General features: G+C 51.6%; 7 protein-coding genes across 7 annotated transcripts; 3 read left to right on the plus strand and 4 right to left on the minus strand.

Moving 5' to 3' along the window:
• Positions 1-11,021: 11,021 nt before the first annotated feature.
• On the minus strand, positions 11,022-11,400 carry KRP23_1752 (uncharacterized protein; the record flags this gene model as incomplete). Its single annotated transcript, XM_067886410.1, has 2 exons — positions 11,022-11,301; positions 11,381-11,400. The coding sequence occupies 2 exons, from the start codon at positions 11,398-11,400 to the stop codon at positions 11,022-11,024; spliced, it is 300 nt and encodes a 99-aa protein (XP_067749085.1).
• A 751-nt stretch (positions 11,401-12,151) lies between these two features.
• On the minus strand, positions 12,152-12,787 carry KRP23_1753 (uncharacterized protein; the record flags this gene model as incomplete). Its single annotated transcript, XM_067886411.1, has 2 exons — positions 12,152-12,433; positions 12,494-12,787. 2 exons carry the CDS (start codon positions 12,785-12,787, stop codon positions 12,152-12,154), a joined length of 576 nt encoding a protein of 191 aa, XP_067749086.1.
• Positions 12,788-14,822: 2,035 nt separating this feature from the next.
• Positions 14,823-15,395, plus strand: KRP23_1754 (Temptin; the record flags this gene model as incomplete). The annotated part of the gene is made up of 1 exon (XM_067886412.1): positions 14,823-15,395. The coding sequence occupies one exon, from the start codon at positions 14,823-14,825 to the stop codon at positions 15,393-15,395; it is 573 nt and encodes a 190-aa protein (XP_067749087.1).
• A 1,009-nt stretch (positions 15,396-16,404) lies between these two features.
• KRP23_1755 (uncharacterized protein) lies at positions 16,405-16,911 on the plus strand (the record flags this gene model as incomplete). Its single annotated transcript, XM_067886413.1, has 1 exon — positions 16,405-16,911. The coding sequence occupies one exon, from the start codon at positions 16,405-16,407 to the stop codon at positions 16,909-16,911; it is 507 nt and encodes a 168-aa protein (XP_067749088.1).
• Positions 16,912-19,075: 2,164 nt separating this feature from the next.
• KRP23_1756 (uncharacterized protein) lies at positions 19,076-19,767 on the minus strand (the record flags this gene model as incomplete). The annotated part of the gene is made up of 4 exons (XM_067886414.1): positions 19,076-19,206; positions 19,278-19,317; positions 19,390-19,596; positions 19,738-19,767. 4 exons carry the CDS (start codon positions 19,765-19,767, stop codon positions 19,076-19,078), a joined length of 408 nt encoding a protein of 135 aa, XP_067749089.1.
• Positions 19,768-19,891: 124 nt separating this feature from the next.
• Positions 19,892-20,644, plus strand: KRP23_1757 (RxLR effector protein Avr1; the record flags this gene model as incomplete). The annotated part of the gene is made up of 1 exon (XM_067896042.1): positions 19,892-20,644. The coding sequence occupies one exon, from the start codon at positions 19,892-19,894 to the stop codon at positions 20,642-20,644; it is 753 nt and encodes a 250-aa protein (XP_067749090.1).
• A 1,988-nt stretch (positions 20,645-22,632) lies between these two features.
• Positions 22,633-23,793, minus strand: KRP23_1758 (uncharacterized protein; the record flags this gene model as incomplete). The annotated part of the gene is made up of 1 exon (XM_067886415.1): positions 22,633-23,793. One exon carries the CDS (start codon positions 23,791-23,793, stop codon positions 22,633-22,635), a length of 1,161 nt encoding a protein of 386 aa, XP_067749091.1.
• Positions 23,794-25,955: the final 2,162 nt, after the last annotated feature.

A 25,955-nucleotide genomic window follows, 5' to 3' on the forward strand; every position in this document is an offset into this window, starting at 1 on the left:
AACATCTTCCATCCGCACGTAGCGTAGGCGCGAGAAGGAAGGCATCACCACGCCCTCGCCCATCGGAATGGGGCTGACGCCACCGTCATCAGTGTTTTTTGCTCGCGTCTGGAGCGTTCTTGGTGCTGTCGTCACCATCAGGTTGACGCAGGACGATCTCCTGTGATTCCGCACCTGAAGGCTGGGTTGAGTCTTCTGGGGGGCGCTTCTCGACGTTGCCGGTGTCTGGAGGAGAAGCAGAAGCCGGAGGAGGCTGTGTGTTGCCGCCGCTGGCCGCTGGCGTCGAGGAAGGCGCTGGGGCCGGGGTGTTGCCGGTCTCCGCCATGTTCACAAGTTGGGAAATTGTGATATGACCGCGTATTGTACGTGAATGCTGTGGTATCCGGGAGGAGAACATTGAAGATGGATTGTGACCGACCGTTGGAGCGACATGGTACGGCAATACGCTGAATTCTGGCAGACGGCAGAGTGCAACGACAGTGTTTGATTCGATTTCTTGGGTTGGTTCTCGTTTGAATGTCCTGGCCATGATTCGCCAGCTCGGGGATATTTCCTCTCTGATGGATCTGGACCAGGTGGGGCGGTTGACAGGAAGAGTTCCTGGTTTTTCTGTGACGCACCGCCATCGCGACTCTGATCTAAAATTTCGAGCATGGATACTATTGGATGAAATGAAGAATGTGACTCGGCTGTACCCGTACGACATGGGTGACGTATGGAGTGCGACTGATATATGGAAAGTTCTTACGCCTAACCACAGATGGGCCCAACTGGCTGGAAGTGCGCATCCTGGGTGTGTACAAATCCACGATTGCAAACCCGCATTATGTCCAACCCCCGGACTTTCCCTTACGATGAGTGCCTAAAGCTTGGCGGGAAGTGCGGTTGAGAACGTATCTCAGATTGTACCTCATCTTGCTGTGGTTCAGAGTGACTACTAAAGATACTGAACCAAGATCATACACTACCAACACCCAAGTCGTGCGCTGGAAGCCCAAAGAGTCTGGATGTCAAGTACATCCTGAATCCTGACTCCAAAATCCTGAATCCAGAATACCAGAATCTTGACGGTTGACCACTGACTATTTGACTTCGAAGACAGTGGTACGTCATCAAGTGAAACGCACTTGAACTACCGCCAAAGAACCCAGCAGAACTTGTAGCGGGGCTACACATTCGGTTCACCTCCTACCTTAGTGCAACATGCACTAAGGCATACATTCAGGTGACCACCACAGGGTGGTCCACATTCATAGCAAAAGGCATATGACTGGTAGAAAGTAACACCTTTCTACCAATGAGAGTCATTCAATAGATAGGGGTTCTGCCAGCCATCCAATGGCAGAACCTCTCATTAGAAATATCAGTTTTAGGAGGAAACCCCATTTACAATCAATACAGTTCTCATTTACCACCAAAGCTTCCGTTTGGTTCATTTATCTAGGTTTAAGTATACTTGTTGATACAAGTATACTGAACTTAAGTAATTTACTCCTACGCTTCCTCCTACACGTGCGCACACGTGTAAGCTTAAGTAGTGGGTCTAAGCAGACCCATTACACCTGGTAGCACTTTGTAGTCCGTCCAACGACCGACTAACACGTTCGTATGGAATACGAACGCGGGGCTGAGAACCTGCCCTCGGACAGTAACATGTCCGTGGGTAGCCCAAACACGTCTGCAACGCATGTTGCGCGTGCAGACTGCCCCCACCTGTCGGAACCAGAGTGGGAGGCCCTCCAACGACTGTCAACAGTCATTGGGGAAGCGGCGGTAGCAACGATGTTGCGAACGCTATCACCGACGGAGCAACACGGTGTTGCTCTGGGTTTCATCGTGAAGGAACAGCGTGAAACCGCTGCTCGAACTTCGGTGTCGCCATCGGCCACACCGCGCGTGGAGTCATTAAAACTCCACGTAAGCAGCTACGTTGGAAGAGAGGGCGAACCTCTCCTCCGTTGGCTTGTCGAAGTCGACACTGCCATTACGGCTCGACGTATCGTCGACCCGTTGTCGAAGGTTGCGTTCGCCATGTCATGTCTTGGCGGACGAGCGAGGAGTTGGGCGTACGGACGCCGACTCACAGATCCTACGTGCTTTAGCACGTACGAAGAGTTCAAGTAGGAGCTCAAACTAGCGTTTGAGCCCCCGCAAAACGAGTTCCGATCGAGGGCGGAGTTCCTCGATCTGCAACAGGGCAAGCATGACGTGCATGCTTACGCCCAAAGGGCACGGTACTTGGTCTCGAACATCGTGACCAACCCGATTGACGAGGCGACAAAGGTCGTCACGTTCATGAAGGGCCTTAGAGATGGGCCTGTGAAGACCTATCTCTTCCGAGAGTATCCAAATACTCTCGAGGCTGCAATTGCGCTTGCAATGCAAGAAGAGTTTAGCCTGCGGCAGGCTAAACTGCATGTGAACGCCCCACGGCTGATGCCACGACCGGTGGCAAGGCCGTCGGGAGGTCCCGAACCAATGGACCTCTCGAGTGCGACCGCTGCTGGTTCCCAGCAGCGTCGTGGATCAACGAATGTGCGTTGTTTCCGCTGCGGAAACATCGGTCACTACGCCCGCGAGTGCACAGCACCTGTGCACGCGGCGAGGAGCCGTCGTGGCGATACTGGGTATCGTCACGGGCAATCAAAAAACTAAAGGGACCAGCAGGCGCGGGGCGCCCTGCTGGTGATGCGATCGAGCGTGTCGACATCGGACACGCTGCAATGAAGATCGCTGCCCCCAGTGAGAGTCAATCTCACTGCAAGAAGCAAGATGACAAGCCGAACCTTGTCATCCTGAAGGTAAGCTCGAAGAGAGAGAAGTCTCTTCGTGCTCTAGTGGACTGTGGAGCGTCGAACAACTTTGTTCGACTGCAGAGCCTTCCAAGGCTTGACTTCGAGGAAGTGGAAACACCTCGAAGTCTATTGGAAGTGAGGCTAGCAACGGGTGTCGTTGTTAGAACCGAGAAGCGTATCGTACGCGTACGCTTCTCTTACCAAGAGAAGGAGTTCGTCGACGAGCTTATCGTCCTCGAACTGGACGATAAGTTCGATATGGTGTTGGGCATGCCGTGGCTTGCACGGCATGATCCGGTGATCGACTGGACGAAGCGCACGATCGTGCGCTTCGGGAGCAGCAGCAGCGCGACAGAGAGCGATGGCCCTGTCGGCGCAGCACATGCACCACGTGGTGCATGCGGCCCTCCATCAGAGACAGCGCGGAATGCGGCTGTCTCCGGTCACCCGAAGCGAACGCCAACGACTGCGAGAGTCGTTGGAAGAAGATGTGAAACGAATCAGCAGGGCCTGGTTCAATCCGATTCGAGAGGGTCTCGAAGCGTCCGGAGCGACGCGGTAGTGTCGACAGGTAATGTCGACACACAATTGGTCGAAAGACACTCCGCCGTTAGGCGTAGAGGTAAAGAAGACGCGTCGGCTCTGGGAGCCGACGCTGCAAGCAGTGCGGACGGTTGCAAACGTCCCGCACCGGAAATGCTTGCGAGCTCGCGTGCAGCCGGGCTGCACGACGAAGCGGTGCGCGATCAAGCCGGGCTTGAACGCGTGCGCCCGCGGGTAGAACCCGCCGGCGAATACAAGGAACAACTGTCCACGGCCGGGCCTGGACAAGAAGAAACTCGCGGAGCCGGGCTCCGCACGAGAAGTGAACGGCGCAAGCGAGAAAAGCTACGCAAGTCTCGGTCAGGGACCGAGACACTACAAGCAGTGTCTGCCGGGCAGACACAGGAGTTGGAGACGACCGTCGAGACATTGAGTGTCTTGACGCGTGCGAGTATCGGTCTCCAATACAAGAAGATGAGGCTGGATAATCCTCCGACGTTAGCGTCGGAGTTGATGTCGCTCCCAGTCACAAGCTGGAAGCGTTTCGCTCGCGACCTGCACGATGGACGCATCGAGCAGATCTGCATCCTCTCGGACGTCGAGAGGATGACGTGTGAAGCAGAAGAGCTGAATCAGCTCATCTCTGAGGGCGCGGACGCCCTCAGCGCGAAGTCGAAGATGGAACGCTTCGACGAGCAAGGCTGGGACTCGCTCAAGGCGAGCCCCTTTTACAAGGTCTTGCGTGAGTACAAGGATGTACTCCCGGACGACATTCCTGCGGAGTTACCGCAGGACAAGGGTGTTCTGCACGAGATTGATCTCGTGCCGGGAACGAAGTACTGCGTCACACGACAGTGGCCACTGCCGCGTGAGCAAGTCAAGGCAATCGACGATTTCTTTGAAAGTCGTCGCAATGCAGGACAAGTGCGGGAATCGAAGTCCCCGCACAGCGCGCCTACGTTCTGTGTGAAGAAACCACAGGGCGGGTGGCGCATCGTTCATGCGTACAACAAGCTGAACGATGCGACGGTACCGGCGCAAACGCCGATACCTCGAAAAGATGTGATCATCGATTCGATGACCTCGAGTACTATCTTCAGTACTCTGGATCTGAGAGACGGGTTCTATCAGATCCTCATGCGTGAGAGTGATATTCCTCTCACGGCGGTAAGCACTCCGAGCGGCATGCTCTGGGAGTGGCTCGTGATGCCGCAGGGGCTGAAGAACGCCCCAGCGACGTTCAACAGGTGCGTCACGCACTTGTTGCGCTCGGTGCGCGACTTCGCACCGAGCTATTTCGACGACGTGTTCATTCACAGCCGGGCTGTGAATGGGAAATCGGATGTGGAGATGCATACAGAGCATCTCCGCAAGTTGCTTGAGCTCATGCGAAAGCACAAGCTCTACGCGAACCTGAAGAAGTGTATCTTCGGGGCGACCGAGATACCCGTACTTGGGTGTCTCGTGGGGAAGAACGGCGTACGCCCTGACCCAGGAAAGGTCAGAGTGATCAATGAATGGCCTACGCCTTCAAATGTAAAGGAACTGCGGCAGTTCCTTGGACTCGCCACGTACTTGTGCAAGTACGTGAGCAACTACGCGGGCAAGATTCGCCCGCTGTCGCAGCTCTTAAAGAAAGAGGCTGCATGGGAATGGACTGCTGATAGTCAGCAGGCCTTCGAAGCGGTCAAGCAGGGCTTGACTGAGGCGCCGATCTTGGCGGTGGCCGACCAAGATCGCCCATTCCACGTGGTGTGCGATGCATCCGATTTCGCGATCGGATGCGCACTGATGCAACTCGATCACGAAGGTCGTGATCGTGTGGTTTACTACCAATCGCGTCAGCTGAAGCCAGCTGAGCGCAATTACCCGGTACATGACAAGGAACTCCTTGCCATGAAGTATGCACTCGCAAAGTTTCGAGTGTATCTACGTGGGAGTAGACCATTCGTGGTCTACACCGACCACGCATCGTTGCGTACGGCGATCAAGTCGCCGCACATATCACAAAGAATGGCACGGTGGCTGTCATTCTTTGCTGAATACAACTTCCAGGTTGAGTACAAACCTGGAAGGTTGAATGTCGTGGCCGACGCGCTTTCGCGTCGACCAGATTATGCGGTGCAAGAGGTCGACGCCAACGCAGTTGGCGTCGTCAGGACGACTACACCCTCGTCGTCCTTGCTGGACGAAGTGAAGGCCGCATACGCACATGATGCGGATGCGAAGCAATTGGTGGAGTACTTCTCCACACCTTCTGACAAGTCTTGTCAGAAGCTGGCCAAACACCTTCGTGCCCGTGTACACCGTTATCGTGTACACAATGGTCTGCTGCTTTACAGCGCAGTCGACGACAACGCAGATCGCATTGTCGTGCCGGATGATCATGAGCTGAAGCTCAAGATCACGTACGAGTACCACGATGCCCCGACATCGGGACATCCTGGCCGTGAGAAGACATATTTGCTTCTCACGCGTGACTTCTATTGGAGTCACCAGTACAAGTGGGTACGCAAGTACGTTCGTGCTTGCGAGGTATGCCAGCGCGTGAAGCCTGCGCCCAACTCGCAGGCTCCGCTTCAATCACTACCGACTCCGTCGGAGTGCTGGCAGTCCATTTTAATGGACTTTGTTTTTGGTCTTCCGCAAGACAACAAGCGGAGGACTGGTATTGTGGTCTTTGTTGACCGCTTCAGCAAGATGGTGCATCTTGCTGCAGTACCAGCCGAGGTGACAGCCAAACAGACGGCATGTCTGTTTGTCGACATGGTGTTTAGACACCATGGTATGCCACTCGACATCGTGTCGGATCGGGATCCGCGCTTCACAGCGCGATTCTGGCAAGAAGTGTTTACACTTCTTGGGACGCAGTTGTCCATGTCGACTGCGGATCACCCGCAGACCGACGGACAAACAGAGCGTGTCAACCGCGTGCTGGTTGACACCATGAAGAGCTACGCGCACTCGTTCCATCAATGGAGCGACTGCTTGCCGATGGCGGAGTTCGCCATCAACAACTCGGTGCATGTCTCGACAGGACACACACCGTTCTACGTGAATGCCATGAGGCACCCACGCGTACCGAGCGTACTCGGTGCGGTAGCTCCTTCCTTAAGTGGGGGAGGATATCCGGTTAATTCAAAACAACCGGATAAGCACGCTGATACAAGCAATGTATCAGCTGTGACGACTCGCGCACGTACTGCGCGCAGTCATGGCGTCGACAACGCAGTGTCTACGACGGGCGTAGACACTTTAAACCACAACGGACATCACGCGCAGGCCGGGCCTGCTGCGAACAAGGAGCACGAACTGAACCAGGGGTTCAGCTCGGATGCAATGGACTTTGTCCAGCGCCGACAAGCCGTAATTCGGTTTGTCCAAGATGCAATAGCAGCTTCTGTCGATCGACAGAAGCTGGATGCCGATAACATCGGCAGGGGAAACACAAATGAATTCAAAGTTGGTTCATTAGTTCTGTTAGCTACTCAGAACCTAGCTAAACATGCAGTTTCCGATTTCGGAGCAAGCAAGCTTGCTCCGCGCTTCATTGGGCCATTCACCGTGTTGGCGAAGCATGGCAACGCGTACACACTGGACATACCGTCCAGCATGCGCTTGCACCCAACGTTTTACGTTGGGCGACTGAAGCCGTACGTGCAGCACGAGTCACCTACGTCTGGTGACTCGCCAAAGCGCTCTCGAGCGCGGCGACGCGCTTCGAGACGCCAGAGAGCCTCGTCCCGACCTCGAACGTAAAGGTCGAGGTCGTCTGCGCAACCTCCGCGAGCTGAGCCTTCAACAAGCTCAGCTCCTGACGCAGAGCAGCGAACTGCGACGCTTGGAGACGCTCAACAGCCTCCAAGCGAGACTCAAGGTTTGGTTGACCAAACCCGGGGCGTCTTCCCGCCCCCCCCACCCCCGTTGCGAGACGCACGCGGGGCAACTCGCTGGATCGTCCAGCGAATTGTTGGTCATCGGAACCAGACCCGAGGTCCGGTTCATTTTCGTATTCGTTGGAGAGGATTTCCTCCCCAACACGATACGTGGGAATCACGGAATGTCCTGATGGAGGACATTCCGGAAATGGTGACGGCGTACGAAGGCCGCCACCACCACCTCCGCCGAAGGGCGTAAAACTTGGGCGAGCGCTGTAGTCGCCTACAGCACTCGGATAAGTGCTGCGATTATCCGCAGCACTAGAAGACGCCTGCGCCTGAAAACTGGCGCGCAGGGTCTTGAGGTCGTCAGGTACACACATGGACGTGTACCCGTTGACGTCCCGCTCGGTGATGCGTACTGCTCCGGGGTAGCAGTACTCACAAGCAGTGTCATAAGGCACTGCGCAAGGAAGTCCAATACCGACTGCACCATGGTGCAGTCGTTCAAGTTTACCACGCTTCGAGAATTTCTCGTAGCGCTCCCGCGCCTGGCTAATCCGGTCGCGATAGCCAGCGGGGTTCTTGTTGAAGTTTTCAACAAAGGCACTCCAACTTTGACAAAGTGCCTGCCACTCGGGCACTTTGCTTCTGCGAGAAGTCTTCTTGCTCGCAAACCATCGGAGCTCATGGAAGAGCCCGATGTAGTAGTCGCGCCTTTGATTCGTTAACGGATCAAAGTGTACTCGCTTCGCGACGTCATCGTCAACGATGGCGTTGCACGAATACAGCGCGTACAGATTCGGTGGCGCGGTCGCACCGAATCGGCTGCCGATCTCAGACTGAGACGGCATCCACGGCTCACGCACTGGTTCAGTGCGCGAGGCCGCAACAGCAGCGGATGGAGTGGAGTCATCTCCATCCCGCGGAGTCGACAAGGCTCCAGCGGCAGCGAGCGGTGTTCCACTGCCGCTGCGCGAACGCTTCGAGCTCGAAGCGTTCGGGTCGTCCTCGCGTGGACGACGCAGACCCACATTGGGGTCAGTGTGGCCCGGAGACAAGATGTCCTTGTCTCCTTCGAGTTCCCCCTCCTCGACTTCGCTTCCGTAGTCGAGGGGAACTCCCTCTCCACCCGGAGAGTAGATACCCACTCCGGTTTCGACAGCAATGATCTTGCCTGTCTTGTTTCGGATGGCATGTTTCTCATGCCATCTCGAGTGGTATCCAGCAACAGAGAGGCGACTCTCTGTTGCCGCGCTTGTCGGCATCGCCGTCGAGGCGATGCCAGTAGCGGTCGTGACTGAGGCAGCGGCCGTCGTCGCCTTGGAGGCGACGACAGCACTTGCTGTTGCCGAAGCGGCCGACGTCTTGGGCGAAGACGTCGTTGGCGTGCTCATTGGGAATGAGCACGTGTTCTCCCGAAGAAAATACGGATTGACGTGTCGAGACCGGCACGTCAAATCCTAACGGGGGGATGGTGTAGCGGGGCTACACATTCGGTTCACCTCCTACCTTAGTGCAACATGCACTAAGGCATACATTCAGGTGACCACCACAGGGTGGTCCACATTCATAGCAAAAGGCATATGACTGGTAGAAAGTAACACCTTTCTACCAATGAGAGTCATTTAATAGATAGGGGTTCTGCCAGCCATCCAATGGCAGAACCTCTCATTAGAAATATCAGTTTTAGGAGGAAACCCCATTTACAATCAATACAGTTCTCATTTACCACCAAAGCTTCCGTTTGGTTCATTTATCTAGGTTTAAGTATACTTGTTGATACAAGTATACTGAACTTAAGTAATTTACTCCTACGCTTCCTCCTACACGTGCGCACACGTGTAAGCTTAAGTAGTGGGTCTAAGCAGACCCATTACAGAACTGTTGAGTCGACACTTTTGAAGCTACGAAGACAATTTGACCCAAGCCATAGTGAAATCAAGATAAATCACCCAGAGCCGAGATCTAGAAAGAACTGATAGTTTAAGGCTTACAGCCAACAACAGTGTTTGTTTCACCCCGTACTGCGCAAGTGAATTTGGCCAAGCCTGCCGACGGAAATACGGAGGACCCGAGACTACGATTGCGATACAACAAGGGGCGCAGCGACCATTAAGGTCGGGTCGTCTGTGGCATCTCCACCTCATAACATCAAGTCCAGTTAGGTGGTGACCAGAGGCGCTCCGGCACCCTGGGATGACCCACCTATTTCATATTCTAGTTGGGTCGCTAGCGTGCTGGTGTTTGCCCATTTCATATTCCCTTGCTATTTGAGGTGACTGACTAGCAGTTGTCCCCCGAAGTGATAGTTTAACTGCTGTGTGTATCGACTGACTATAGTATTTGATAGTTTTTCTCTTAATTGAGAGTGATGCGCGTTTTGTACGAGTGTTCAGAGGGACTAGGTGTCTGAATTGTAAGACTCGAGTGAGCCTAGCGAGTGACCCACCGTCCAAGGGTCGATAAGAATAAGTGACGGCTGTGTGTATTGTATATAACTCTGTATTTGTTGGCTATTGGTGTTTGGGGTGCGTCCAGGGTAAAGATGCATCCTGAATCTCCGATACTCTGGGTGTGAAATCCAGACTACACTCTGCCTTTCTGTCGTTGAGAGTGCATCCTGAAGTGGACGTACGCTCGGCACAACTTCAAGGCCACAAGCTCGGTGAAGTGCCGTTTCGTCAAAGACAAACGAGCCGACAGGGATTCCGCAAGGTACCCACGCCACCAAGAACCCAAGGTTTCGCTTCGCGGTGGAAGCTTGGGTAATTGTTGACTCCTACAAGTCTTCCCTTTTCAATCCTGGAGAAGGAATTCCTGGAGCGCGCTATACGAACCCCTCTGGGCGGTAAAGGTTTCATCGACCTCACCACACTTTCTCCGAGCGCGGCGAGCGCCGGTGGTGCGTTGATCGTTGTCTTCGCTGGAACAGGAGCCGTTACAGTTGCTGTGTGCACCGCAGGAGTCGCGCCTACTGCCACCCCGACTTGAGGTACCGTCGTCGTTAGTGTCGTCCGTGGTGGCACTACGGATGTCGTACGCGTAGTTTCCATGCCATCAATCCGTTGCTCCAGCCGACCCACTGTAGTCATCAGTTGTTGGAGGGTCGTCACTAAGGCTGCACTGTCGCTCGTATGCATCGCCGTCGCCGTGCCGCCGCTGGTCGTTGGCGTCGTCATGGTTGGTTGATTTTCGACTCCGCCGACTCCGCCGGGTGTTGTTGAGACAGGCGTGTCACTGCGTGTTGTCGTACTCACTGCTGGGGTTGCCGCCACTTGATCGCTTACGGGGAGTCCTGTCGCCGCCCACACAGAAGTCTGCGTGACCGGAGCGTCCACCGTCGTCGTCGTTATCGTGATCTGTACCGCGCCCGTCGTTCTGGGAGCCGATTGCGATCTGGTAACTGCTCTACCAGGCGCCGCCGTTTTTGTTTTCGTCCTTTCTTTCCCCTTGGTCATTCTAGTCTCGGAAAAATTTCAAATCAGCGCCCCTGTATGACCATGTCTTCTTCTACCCTGCACGTGGGGCTTGGCCGTATGCCCAGTGCTGATAAAGTCCAAAGTCTGGATGGCCGTCGGAGACAACTGTTGTCGTCCGCGCCGGTGCGTACCCGTCTGGTAGCGACACCTACTTTATTTACGTCCACTTGTCGTCTACACTTAGCTGCCCATTAGAGTTCCTAATGAAGTTTTCCTGGCCGACGCCGAACTTGGCCACTCGGACGTACGCCTCGGGCGCCTGTACTATCCGTGCAGCTATTCAGTCGACTGTCCTCTACCTCAAACCTCCCTCGAAACTCTGCTTAGTGCCCTCCGAGACAGCTTTCGAGGTGAGCAGCTCCATGCTGCTCGCACTGCTGTCCAACCCGCCCATTCGACTGCTCACCCACTTCGTTGTGCTGCCGATCCATCCACTCTGCAGCTCCTGAGACCTCATTCGTCCCACCGTCGTACTTCAATTGTCCGTCGATCGTGTCACCACTCATCGTCGTCAGCCTCTGGCGCGTGTACTCGTTGTACTCCGTCTGCTGTCCACGCCTTCGGTGCCGATCCAGCCGCTCGGGGTCACTGCCCGTCACCACCCTGTTACAGTAGTATGTGTTTACCATTGGGAAATACGATAAGAACCTGGAATTCATGCATCCTTTCATTCTGAATTTACCTTCTCCTTGCCTTCAACATTTCACACGACGCCACCCAGGATGCACCTTAGATCCCTGTTGTTAATAGAGCTCGTCGTGCTCGCTGCCAATTGCCATGGACTGAACATGAAGAAAATCGATGGCAACAGCCATGTCCAGATTCGCTCCATTCCCCACGGTACCCGTGTAAACCTCGAACAGATCAAACCCAGAGCTGAGGCCGAAGAACGAGGCGAAGTTCATAACGCGGATTTATCAACATTTCATTTACGGGATCTACGGAACACCGATACGACGAGTGCTGCGAAGCCGATGGACGTCCATAAAGAAGAGAGAGGCCCAAGTCCCAGCGTGCTGAAGACATTCGCACAGAAGGACAAGAACTCCTCTTTCAACCGCTTCAAAGAACTAGTCGGAAAGAATCCAACCAAGCTCACCCAAAAGAATGTCGAGGATCTCAAGAAGAAGAACAAACTCAAAGGACTACTGAGCAAAAAACCATCGACGCTCAACAAAGAGAGTGCTGGCATACTTCGGGGGTATTTGGCCAAGAATGGCATGAAGCGGGTCTATAGATGTCGTGATGGCAACTTTTGGAGTAAGTGCACTCGCAGTCTTGATCTATGCTCTTGCTACTAGCGCACCGAAGTAAGGACGACTCTTTGATTCGACCAATGCAAAATACTACGACTCTTGTCGTTTATGGTCATAATTCAGTAGTACATCAACCCACTCAGATTTCATTTGTTTGTTCTGGACGCCCGGGCGCTTGATGCAGAATTGCCCACCTTTTACAACCCAACAAACGCAATGGAAACAATAACTCCCAGCACAGCCAAGCAAATGAGGCCGTAGAAGATATTCCAGTACTTGTCAGGGTTGCCACGGTTCTTCGACAGAAAGGTTCCCACACGCTTGAAATCCTTCGGTGTCGCCTTGGACGGGTCCTTCCCCAACAGTGACTTCGCTCTGCTCAAACCAGGAGTCTGCTGCATCAGCTGGACGTCCTTCTTGGTGATCTCCGCCGGCTTCTTTGAGAAAACCGCCTTCAGTTTCCCGAATACAGGGTTTTTCTTGAAGAACAAGACGTCCTTCTCCGTGAGTTTCGGTTAATTCTTTCCTAGGGCCCCCACGAGTCTGCTGCTAGCAGGGTTCTTCTGAGCAACTGCCATCACCGTGTCGGAAGCGAGATTCTTCTGTGACAAAGTCTTCAGCGCCTGATTCTTCCGGAACGGATTTTTAAACTTGAAGAGGTCAAAAATGCCTATCTCTTCATTTCGCGCATCAAGGGTCTCCGCGTTGTCTGCCGTGCGTTCGATGCGATTGATAGCAGCTTCGGCATTCCGGGCGGAATCGTCGGGACGCAGACCACTGCAGCTTGGGGCGAATAGGACCAGCACAAGAGCCAAAAGGTACCTGGTACGCATGGCGGATTTCTTGTAGCAACAGAGATTTGAGGAGTAAGAGACTGAATGATAACACGCCATGTATTCATACAATATAATATACCTCGAATACAGTTGTATTAATAGATGTAATCCTTGCTGCCGAAAAAGTAGCGTAATCCAAGCGAAGCCCTACCTTACTGATATGCACAGTGTCCGATTCTCGTGTTGCCAGTTTTTGCTGCTGCATGTATTAAAATAATCTTCTTGGTGCTGCACTTACTGTCTTCGTGAGGAAATGGCCGGGATAATACTATTCCACCAGCCACCCGTCCTTATAAGAGAGAGATCCGCCATATGTGAACGCTACACTAGCAAGGCTAATGAGGTGCTTGTTGTAGGACGCTTGTGATGCTTGAGGTTTTTTGGGAAAACGAGTGCATTTGGAGTGAGCGATCTCTTCTCGTGCTAGCCGAGCTACCTAAAGCTCTACCTACTTCTACCTACATGTTTGCTCAGCCGGTTATGGGCAGAGGAGCTGCTTCGCACCAGGACCCTTAGCAATCACTCCGGTGCACTTCAACAACCTTCACTTGCATAACCTATCAAGTTGACTTCTGACTTCAGTACGAAATACTGGTTGGTCCATGCACACATGTGGCCAGCATGAGTTCAGCATGGGTCTGGCTACAGTCCAGAGGCTGTCACCGACAGCAGACGGAAGCAGGACTCCAACAGCAAGGAAGCTCAAGCTCAACCAAATGACTCTACACTAGCGTAATGAAAGCGAGAACACGTTTACTACTACCGTAGCGTCATTCAAAATGGACCATTTCTGTTTCAGCAAAGTCTGCAAACAGCCGCGACCAATGCCATCGTACTAATGCCATGCGTTTTCCGGGAAGCCCTGGATATTTACCCCTCCGTGATGCTTGCAATAGAGACTCCTTTATTCAATTGAAGTCAAATACTTTTGGATATTTCCCTCTTTAGTAGCCTCTGTCTTTTGATGTGGTTCACTCCCAGTCACCACAGCTTTTTCCTGAGCGGTCATTCGATGTTCTCAATCGATCGCTGCTTTAGAAGTGATGGCGACAGCCACGACGGTCAACAGAGGGAAGTGAGTGCGTGTTTAGTTTTGTCCGGTTTCGTCTGAGCTTCGAGTACTAAACAGTGAGAACTCTACGAATCGACCGCCTGAAGGCTATTTCAGTAAATTTCAGATATTAGGTGGGATATTTTAGAAAGTTTAGTGCGCGGAAATCGCTTCAACTTGAGGAGAACGAAGGTGAGCAAGAGGCGACGCAAGCGGCGGCCATGGGTGATACTAACACGCTACCCTAATGGGGGCACCAATGCCCGAAGGGTATCTATGAAGCAATATCTGGCAATTTTTTCTGCAGCTGACGGCAGAGTGGCGTGTATGCTACCACAAAGCGTTCAAGTATTATTGATATTAACTGATTAGAGGGAGGGAGTGGTCCAAGCGGAAGGTGTGCTGTGAAATGGTACTCTCGATAGACCCCAATCTGTTCCAGACGGAGATAGAGGAAGCGACTGGAGGCGGCGAAGAACAGATCGGGATCATCGTAAAGGAAGAATATGATTCCTGCTAAGGTGACGGCGATAATGATACGGCTTCGAGTTCAAGGGACACAAAGAAGGGAAAGCAAAATATGGAGGTGAGAGCCAACAATAGACCAATTACGTCGTCAACAACAGCCTCGATTTCTTAGGCATGCAATTTTGACCATACTAACTTAATAAAGCTGCTTACATGAGTGCGAAGCGCGTGGGTGACACCAAGGTCTATCGAACATTCGCTGCATGAAGGCTTCAAGTCGTGGTGTTTCGTCCACGGAGGAAACACACAGTATAGTACATGTTTCAATGCAATTTACTTTGTTCCGGTACCTAAGTGCGAGCTGCAGTCTTGAAATTGAACCCTAAAAACAAGTTGGTGAGGAGTTTCGTCTTCCATTCTGAGACTAGCTAGAATCGTCGGGTCTGATCTGCCTGATGCTCACCTCAGAGCTGGAACGGCGTGCCCACAACTTAATCCGATCCCCATCCAATCATGAAGGCAGCCAGTGTAACTATCCTCGCAGCGGCACTGCTTTCGCACGTCGAAGGTGTCCCATTGTACGTGACGCGGATCCCGAATGGCGACAATGTCCCGGGCGTCAACGCCCTCGGCCATGAAGACACCACTGGCGATGAATCGATTCGAAACGTTTTCGGCATCGCTTTCGAGGAAGCTGGTACAGAATGGACGAGGGAACTATGCGAGGCAGACTCCGACGAGGACGGCCAGACAAATGGCCAAGAACTGGGAGACCCTTGTTGCATCTGGGCCGAGCGCAACACGCCCCAGTGGACTAAAGGTGTATCGCACCCTGGTGATGATTCCAAGACGTCGGACGAGTCTCGCTGGGTGAGTCTCGACTGTGAAGTCGTACGAGCTAAAGCTGAAGCGGACGCCGAGGCTAAAGCAGAGGCTGAAGCGAGCAAGAACAGTCCAGATGAAGATGAAGATAGTGAAGTGGACATCTCGATGGGTGACGCATCAGCAGCTTTGATATTGCAACCCACCAGTGCAATCGTTATGATGCTCGCAGCCATCCCCGCTGTGCTGCAGATTGTGTGGTAGCAACGATATCAGTGATAAAGCAACAGTCTGCTGAACACCTACAAAAATCGTAATAAAGTAGCAAGGAGTTGATGATGTTGACGTTTATCCTGTGTCCTTATCCAGAATCGGCCACGAAATATCTAGCTCAACATCAATGTTGGGATTGTGCAAGAACTTGTCGCTCCGCAGGTATCCTCACACCATCTAATACGTATTTGCAGTGACACGAAGTGCAAGGCCTTGTTTTCATGTAAACTGCACTTCCTCCGGTCGCCTTGCTCAGTTCACTCCCCAATATCGCTTATACCTCGTTAGACTTTGGTCACTAAGCTGCGTCCTCGCAGTTTCATCATCGGCACATTTGCGACTGCTTCATTCTCAGTTTCTTTGGTGGTTGCTATGTCAAACTTCGTGTGGCTCGTGCCAAACAGTGTCAACGTCCCGAGTCTCCCGCCGTTGGCCACTTCGCGACCGACTTCCCCAGACGCAACGCTTTCGGCCGAGACTTTGGAGAATCTGGGCTGAAATGGACCAAGGATCTCTGCGAGAACGACTCTGTTGAAGATCGCCAAACTAATGGCCAAGAACTCGGTGGCCTTTGTTGCCAGTGGACGATCAGCAGCTCCCCCGTCTGGACCACCAGAATTTCTCACCCAGGAGATGCCACGAAAACGTCGGATTTGTTGCGCTTGGCTACAATCACCTGCTTAGCCCCAAATTCCGAGGCAGATACCGAAGGGAGAGGAGACGATTGTACGCGTGATCCTCGACATGCTAATGTTTGTGTCCTACGTAGTTCAGCCACGTTCGCATTGGCATTACTGGCCAAACTAGACAACAATAAAAAAAACACGTCCCATTTAGCAAGCGTACAAAAGCTAGCGACAAATTCTAACCTATTGAATTTAATGGTGACTTCATACCCGGGGGCTTGCAAAAGAGGAACAGCGTCCCAGGCGCTCATGAACTCGAACGGTTGGCGGCAACACACCGCCTTTGTCTACGATTTCAACGATGCAGAACGGAAATGGAGCTCGAAAATACTGCCACGCAGGTCCTGAGGGATCCAGACCAGGCTTTTGCAATCTACAATGTGAGCCAAGACACGTATTTGATCTCTCCACCAGCCTCGGGCTCTGCTTTTCGGCGTCTCGTGCTCACTAGTAGCTACCGTCCACTGGATCAATCGTGGAATGAGTGCCACAAGTGGCGAATCAATCCAGCAGCACCTTCACTCCTGGAAAATAACCTGGACACGTTTTTGGCGAAGGACTACGTGGCTGCTGTAAACCTATTCACGACTCTCCTCGAGACGGACCAGCCTTCACTCGACGCGAGTATCAAGATCTACTGGTACCGAATGGTGGCGAACTTGCACCTTCAGAAGAAGGACTTGTTCCGAGAAGATGCCCAACTGCTAATCGAAATGGGCGGATGTCCGAAGTTCTTCTTGGAGGTGATCAAGGATGTTCTGGCTGCGGAGTTGACTGCCCTGGAGAGTGCAGATCTCGCGCAGAACATGAATTTTCACTAGTACGCTGAAGTTGTGTTCGGGGGTTTCGTGAAAGGGAGTATGCGTCCGAGGTACAGTCAGCAGGGACGCTTGAGACGAAGTAGGAAGTCATGATTATACCGGTGTGAGGAAGCAACTTTCGGAGTTGTTGATGGACTGCACAGAATGCATAGTTTTGTCATGCTTGATTGCGTTCTTCTCCTTATCTCCTTCCATGTTTCTGAGTGACTTATGGTCGCCACGAATCGAGATACCTCATGCCAGACAAGTGCTTCCGCAGATGTATCTGCCCTTCGAGTTTGCCAATCCAAATAGCCATCCAGTCTAGCTTCTCCCCATTGTCGTGAGGTGGATCTACGAGGAGCTGCAAACGCAATCGATTCAGTTCCGACCTAGTGATCCTCGATTCGATCGGGTTGAATACACGCTCAGAAAAGCGATCCTCGATTCGATCGGGTTGAATACACGCTCAGAAAAGCAAGCTTCACCTCAGCCGGGAGCTTGAGCGCCCTCATGTCGCGCTATCAATAAGCGGTAGCTCAGGGAAGCTTCGAAGAAATGCACTCCCATGGGAGTTTTACATGGACGGCAGAAACTGACCGAGCGCATATCAGACAGACAAGTTGTAACACGGCAGCTTTTTCTCGGTTGACCACGATTGTTTAGTTCCCAATTCACCGAAGCTTCTTCTTTCACTGTAGCATCTCTGGCTTCGACGCTGACGCAAGGACAGCCAATAGAGTGTTCTGGGTGATCCCAGTCGCAAAGGGTTCCACTTCAGCAGTACTCATACACGAATCGAAAAGGAGTGGAAGCAGACAAATAAGTTCGTGCATGTCTCGAAACAACGCGCACGCTAGCCATTTCCCAGCTTGAGCTTGTCTCGTCGTGCGGCTCCGTTTTCACCTGCATTTTTGTAGTCTGGCTCACCAAACGATTCAACATGAAAAGACATGTACACGTACACTCCAGATGGATACTGCCCCATTTAAGCGCTAATATGCAAGTTCCGATACGCAACGCATAGTGACGAAGACCGACGCCATTAGCCGAGTGAACATCACCCACATTCCGTGCCCTTTTCTCTCTCGACTAAGCTTCACTCGGCAAACGTCCACAATTTTCCTTGTGCGGGTTTTGCACCACCGGCTCCGCGCTTAGGCTAGTCGTATTCGGATACTTGTTCGCATACTTGCCGCTCAAACGAATTATACTGGAGAATGAGTGTCCACTTTGAAACAAGCCTCTCATCTGCAGCTGTATCCGATTAAGTCTTCAGCACTCACCAGCGTTGCCCCATTGCGGCTTGTGAAAAGGCTGTCAGGCCTCCGGACTTCAGGCAGTGTCCACTCATTGCCTTACTGGTTTACTGAAATGATCGACCTTTTGCAGATTCTGTACCAGTAATGACGATATTTTCTATACTTAATAATACACATTCTTCACTGTATTGTTTGCATGTATTAATACAGGAAGCTTCCCGAGCACGACATTTTCCCACCAAGTTGCATCTACCTCAGTACTTCCCCAGATGACCAGTTTCAAATCCCATGCACATCTGTACTCCCTGTGCGAGGTAAATTGCTGCTTGCAGTTGCAAATTTGCCAGGGACATCTGTAGTGACGGACGCCACTTCAAACGCATCGAAGTCGATTCAATGTTGACGTGGTTCTTAAGTACAGCCGGATTGATGAGCAGGGCACCTGCTCTTGTTAAAAAAGAGGGCGGCTGCTGACAGTCACCATCTACTCCATACATGAAGTAGTATAGATAAGTCTGGATGGATCCCATCTTGCGTTCTCTCCTTGGTCCATTTGTTTGGGACGAGTACAGTATACTGCCACATACTATTCCTTGAGAAAGGACATGTATGTGGTTCAAGAATATATTCGAAGATCGTAATTTACAGCTCTCATACTCCAACTACCGCAAAGTTCCGATTAAGTAAGCACATCAAGCTGCATCTGCTCGAGGCCTGTAGAAAGCGGAGAACAATAAGCGCTAGAAGCAAGAATGCTAGCCGCGCACGACGGTACAATCACCACTATATGCCGCCGACTAGCTAAGTTGAGCCTAGCGCAAGTATAATTTGGTTTCGCGAACACGTAAATACTTACCTTACCTTACCTGCAGTCGAAAATGAGAAATGGATATCATTATTAGTGCCAATCTTAAAACGTATAGTCACAGTACTCTTTGCGAGATAGCCATAATAGCAGACGCGGAGAGAGACAAGGTCGTAGGGCTACGAGCGATGCTGTTCGTTTGGGACAATTCAACTGAAGCGAGAGCGCGTTCATGGGCGTGGTGTTTACCTGAAACACACATAGAGAACACGTTAGAAGTCACTAAGACCTAGTGATACGAATGTAGCAAATATACTCACCCAAGAAGTGCGTACCGCATCCTGAGCGCTCGTTATGGACCTACATCCCATCGTAGACAGACTGGTCCTCACCTGACCATTATGCTTTTTAGTGATCTATTTCCCCTCGTACCTGCTTTCGTCTGCGTTGAATGCCGACGGCACCACGTAACTTGCCGTTCGTGTCTGTAAGGCGGCGGCGGTCCGCGACGACGGAGAGCAGGAGACTCCCCACCTCCGGGACCGCTGTGTTCTGGTCGTGCGCGATGAGCTGCAGGGCCCTTTGCTTTCGCTTGCTGCACAGCGCTGCGGCCCGCGACAGCGGGAATTTATTTATGCCCTATGATGTGTTGAGCCACATACTCGTCACATACTCGTTTTTTGTGTGGAATAGTATGTGGCTGTAGGTAACCACTTCGTTTGCAGCAAACTTTGCTGTCTGCGCGTGTGTACATGTAGCCAGATCTTTGTGTCCATAAACCTGGCTACAGCAAAGCATAAGATGCTGCATCTGATGCAGGATTTACAGACTCTGGCGGAATGGATAAACGATCACTGGTGGTCAATGAATGGCCAGCCCCTGACAGTTCCCAATTCGCTCCGAACGCCACGCATTGCTTGTGTTCCTGCATCCCATGGGAGTTTCCCAAGTTCTATTGGTCACCGTCGTTGCCCTCTTCGCCTGTAGCGATCTCGCTGGAGCCGTGGAAACCGACCCGATCAAGCGCTCAGCGGTGACTTCGACTGACACTCTCACTCATGGCCACTCAATCGTCGCGGGAGGAAGATCGCTGCGTGTGGAACAAACAACAAACGTCGAAGATGGCGACTCCGAGGAGAGGGTGAATTTGTGGACAAAAATTTCCAAGCCTGTGAAACTCAAATTGTGGCGCTGGAGAGGCAAATCAGACGACTTTGTCAAAAGCGAGCTCGGAATGAAGGCCTTGTCAGGAGCAGCGCTTAAAGCGCATCCGAACTACCGTACCTACCTGAACTTCAAACTCGGCAAGTGGTACCGAAACGAGAAGCTTACCACGCTTGGTGCCTGGGAGCGCTTGAAGCTGAGTGGCATTCCTGTTGACAAGCTTCGCAGTACCGACGACTACATGATCTACGTCCGCTATGTGAATATCTTTGACGATAATGCTATGCGAGCAGTGAAGGCCAAGCGCAAGACGCCCCCTCTAGTGAGTACTAATTTTGATAGTGAGGCGTCCAAGCTGGAGATGTTCGAGAGAGCGTGGATTTGGGGAGTGACTAAAAGATCCGACGATTACGTTTTAACGGCGCTGGGAATGAAGGAGGTATCAGGAGAGGCGCTGGTACGTCACGCAAACTTCGACTACTACGTGAAATATGCGAGGACGAAATTGAATCTAGAAAGATAGATGAATCATCACACTGGTCAATGTTCAGGTTAACCTAACTGTAAGTTATCCTCGACTTATTGCAACGCCGAGCATTGTTTTAGATACTTCGAAGTAAAAGTTTGCGAGTAGCTTTTGGTTTGATGGCCATTCCCGGGTCAAGCGGTTATGTAATATTTCGGCACAGTGCACCACAACCGCCTTCATTTTAAAACAGTCCTGCCGACTTCCTTCAGGTCACGTTGTCATGAGTGTTTGACGTCCCGAAACAAGAGATCTGGGCCATATGACACGCGTTATCGACGAGCTTCTGGACGTCTTCTCGCTGAAGTGGACACCTATACACACTCTGCGCCTCGTGTCGGCCATTGCAGTTTCTGCGCGCTCGAGAACCTCCGAGTCGTGACACAAGCTACAACGGCCCATTTTGAACGATGCGGCTTCTGCACAAGGTGATATGAGCACTCTCAACCCATTAAGCAAAGGGCTGGTGGAATATTTTTGTCGAGCGCACCAAGACAGTAAGTGCATCTTCAGCAGGAGGACATCTGGAAATTATGAAAGGGCTGCATGCCGACCACCGGAATTTGGGATTACTGGTACCGAGGTGGCATGGAAATTTGTGGCGCGATCTGGAAGCACGACGTTGAAGTGATCGAGTGGCTGAAGGTAAATGCTCAGCTTGACCGAGAATACGCGGCAAAATTGCTGTTGGGGGCTGCTGCACAAGGAGATCAACGTCTTGTTGAGTGGATAAAGGATGCATCAGGTTGGAGCTGATGGAGACAAGAGGACGGCCCAGCACAAGTACCACTGGGGTGGATACTCATGCATTGTGAGCTGGAAGATCGGTCTGCTAATTTTGATCGTGCTGTTGCTGCAGTCTTTTCATGAAACCACTTCAACATTTTCAAATCTCCATTGGACAGCATTCTCAAACGCAGTGGCCTTTGTCGTTCTGTAAATTGTCATGATCAGCTGCAACCCCTGTCCCGGTACGATCGCCTACCACTTCCTCTTCAACAGCCCATTCCAGGAACCACAGACGCTGCACATTTGCAGCAATGGACGGCGCTGCTGAAAGTGGTTTATTTAGCTGGAGTCGCTTGGTTGAGTGGGAATAGAAATGAGGGATGCACATCTGCAACCATGGATTTGGCTGCTTCTACAGCAGAGGCCAGTTAGAAATCGTGGAATGTTTGCATGCGAATCGAGCTGAAGGATGCAGTACGGTAGCAATGGACACTAGGGTCACCTTGAGGCTGTGAAGTTTTTGTATTCCAAGCGCACAAAATGATGTTCTACTCGCGCTATGAAAGTGCTTGCAGTGCCGGGCATCTCGACGGATCCACAGACATCGAGCCGAGGGTTGCAGTCCTGTAGTAATAAAAGATGCTGTGTCCCGAGGAAACTTTGACATTGTGCTGCATCTGTCTGTATGCAGAGAGAGGTGTAGAATATCGATCCCCCAGCACGTATTTTGTCGGCTGCTCGAGTAGGAATCATGGAATGGCTACTGCGGTACTGCAAACACCAACTGGATGACTGCGAGTTTCTGGCTGACAGCTCACATTGATATGGCTGAGGGGAACGGAGTTTCGTTTTGTAAGACATAATAATTCGTTGGTATGCTCGAAATGGGAAGACCAAAGCAAAAGGCACAAAGGCAGCCAATAGTGCTGGCATCAGCATCATAATCAGATATGCATGAAGAGCAAAGGTGTTCTGGTCGTACATCGCTACTCTATCATCTCCATTGGTCATTCATAAACTTGTTGGAGATATCATCTTCCTGCAAGTCATATTTTGTTTCGCTAGCGCGCGACTTGGCCTTTGGAACGTGAGTTTCACACGGGGAGCTAAAGGGTGACCGGTACAATATGATGGAACTTGCAGAGCTGCAGACACGAGGTCGGCATCTCTTGAACAAGACATTTCTTCTGACACAAGACCCCACAAGTTGCTAGAGCAAAACTGACTTTCATTCGTGAAATAATACCAAAGCCTGGCTACGATAGCATGTCAAGGATATCTTCTTCTTCCGAGTCCATCGGTTCATCCACTTGTGGAATTGAACGAGGCGGCTTCACCGGTTCAGGTGTCGGCTTGGGCGGAGGGCTTACCTTCTTCTTCACTGTAGCAGCCCTTTTTGTTCGTGAACTGCCAGCAGACACAACTGGTTCTGACTTCACATCCTGACTGCTGCTACCTCGCTGCACAGCTTCATCCGCTTCCGCTTCGTTCTTGATAATATCATCCATACTCGACAGCAGGTCCTCCGCGGAGCTGATCTGCACCGAGCTCGAGCGTAGAGCTGGCACCTGGCTGTAGGCACTAATAGCGTCTTTCTTCGTGCGCTTCCTTTCGCTCTCGTTATCGTCCTCCCCCTCCGTCACCGTGATCTCATCGTCACTCTCCTTACTGGACCCGTCACTCATATCTTCATCATCTTCTTCTTTCTCCACCTTCTTGAGCTTCGCGCCTGGTTTTTTCCTCGCTCTCTTCCCCGCCGGGACTTTCCTCTTCGCATCCGATTGCATATCATAGGCCGCCACCTCCTGAGCCCTCTCCATCTCATTCTGCAGTCTCTTAATCTCATCTTTCTTGGCGTTCAGCACGGCACAAAACCCTTCAAACAACGTATCCTCCGTCTTCTGCTTGTGCGTCAACGCCGTGTCCAGCAACGCCTCCTTCTGCTTCAACAGCGTATCCAGCTGCGCGACTTTCCCCTCTGTATCTCTTAGTTTCTCCCCATTTTCTCTCTGCTGCTGCGCCACAAGATGCAGCAACTCCCTCCACTTGTCCTCGTCGTCTGACCTCTGGAAATTAATACGCGAGAACTTCATAGCGAACCCTGCGCGCTCCATGAGCGTCAACGTCCGTGTCTCTCTCGACCACCGGAGCTCGAAGCGAGGTGCCTCATCCTTCGCTAAAGGACTGAGCGCTGTCTCGATGGCCGCGACATATTCAACGCCCGAGCAGTCAAGCGCTCGCGGTTTGTGACTGGGAGCGACTTGGGTCTCCAACAGCGTCGAGGCGTCCAGAAGCTGCAGCTGCAGCACCTCGTTCTGCCGCTTGGACGACGAGACGCGGCTGCAGAGGACGAAGAGCGACAGGGACGAAGAAGCACTGGCGTCCGCATCCACCGCAGCAACTTCTGACAGAGACATATAAGATTGTGAAGTGAGGAGGTTTGATGGGCTAAACTAACTGAAATGTGGTGTCGCTGTGTCAATCAACCCATTGTTGGGTGATTGACTCTTTAGTTCCACAACAGAGGCGCTCGTTTCGGTAATAAGGCATCCACTCGCCCAGAATTGTGATGTCGGTCCCAAAGGAGCTAAGGTTCTCATCGAGATACTTCTTCAAAGTTGTGAGATGTTGGATACTTTGTTAGATCAACCAGTTTCCGAAATCTCAAGCTCGAAGTTGGTGACCGTGATATTATGAATGTACCACCTTTCATGCTCCAGAATTTGCTAACAGTAACCTGCTATCTTTGATTGTGTCGTGCTGAAGTTCAATGAAACATCCCCGAAAGGGATGTTTAAGAGAGCAATCACCTTTGCGGATTTATTAAATCGGTACTGGAGCGCGGCAATTTTCAAACTCAAAAAGACTGCTTGCTCTACCGATAGGCTTGTCGAAATAGACCTGACGTAGAATATGAGCAGCGAACCGAAAAATGTTGGACAGTACGGGATCATCCAGCGCGCCAATGCGAAATATAGACTCACAGTCCTCGCGTTTCCGTTTGTTAATGAAACTCTCTGGGGGAGAAGTGCACTCAGAAGTGCGGTCTTAGCTTCTGTCTTTAGCCACAAAGGGCTTCTTCGGGATGATCCGAATTCAGGATAGCAGTAAAACCCTCCATGTCCTCGATGGTGGCAGTGTCAATGGAAGTGAGTGCCAAAGACTCCAGCGACGAGTTTTCACGGGCTCAAAAGGCATAAGCAAGTCCCTTACACTTGTATCCACTGTTTCCACCATCAAGGCTGGAATTTCTATTCGCATGCATCGAAATATTCTTGGTTATCTTATTGTTCACGACAGCGGAACACATTGCCTCATAATCATGGGCTCGGAGGCTGGTTGTCAAAGTTCATATCAACGGCTCCGATTTGGAGTGATGGCGATTGTTCACCTGTTGTTTCATCAAAGTATAACTTTCTGGATCCGCGTTCACGTAGGCGTTGAGCACTTGAGACAACCATGCATTGTCGCGCATCAACTCAATGACCATATCGGCTACTGAGGGAGGCACCGCCGCGTCGCCGTGGTCTAAAATTATTGGCTCCATCACATATGTGCATCGCAATGATCCAAGCTCGACGTCTTTGACCTTCGCATTCCGCTGATAAACTCCCCATTCCTCCCTTACCGCATTTTCAGCATTTCAAACATCTTGCAACGCTATAATCCTCCTGAAGCGTCCGAAGTAAATCCAATTACCATTCGCACGGGAATCTTTGTATCCACTCCAGGCTTGTGTGGCTGCAAGTTCTTGTCCAGTGTCGCAATTTTCTTCAAAGTGCTGAGATATTCTTCAGTCGGATTTTCCCTTGGATTCACGCCAAACCAGCGGATGAGGTCCGCTTTGACGTTTTTGGGAAAGCTGAACTTGGTCGCTCCTTTCAGCATGAACAGCTGAAATATAACAGGAACGTCTTCATCAAATACTTCCTCATCTTCCACCTAGAATGCCGTTTTTCATCCAGCAACAGAAGTCTTTTGGCATAGAGCAACTCAACTTGCACTTCGTGATTTTCTGGGTGCAAATAGTAGATATGGCGCTGGAGAAGAGAATGAAGTAAAACTGAAGATAACCAAAACAGGAAGCTAACTACAAACAATACTAATGAACATGGCTACCTGAATTGCTTACATGTACTTTACTCTGCTCCTCAACTCTCTAATACTGATGCTCCATCATATTGGAACGTCAGTCAAAGCCCCCCATGCTTCATCGTCTCTGGCGGTATGGAGGTACACTTCACGTAAAACACGGGCGCTGCAAACGTAAAAATGCTGGATAGCTCGTGTTGGTCTAGCTGAAAATGTACTGGTGGCGCTCACGATGGTCCACTTCTCTGTTTCTTGCGTGCAACTGCAATGGAGTGACAAGATAAAAACACGCTCAGGAACGCGATTTTTCTGTCCGTGGAGGGCGAGCGCCCGATTAGTTGGCTCGAGGTGGTGCATTTGGAACGTGCCAGCTAGATCTGTCGAGTAATTTACCAGCGTGACGCCGTCCAGATACTCCAATGTTAGTTTACTTACAGTATTTAGAGAAAGCCATTCAAAGCATTTTCGGAGTGTGGGCGACGAGAGG

This window comes from Phytophthora ramorum, assembly GCF_020800215.1.
Source record: "Phytophthora ramorum isolate Pr-102 chromosome Unknown Phyram_PR-102_s0002, whole genome shotgun sequence".
Taxonomy (NCBI): domain Eukaryota; phylum Oomycota; class Peronosporomycetes; order Peronosporales; family Peronosporaceae; genus Phytophthora; species Phytophthora ramorum.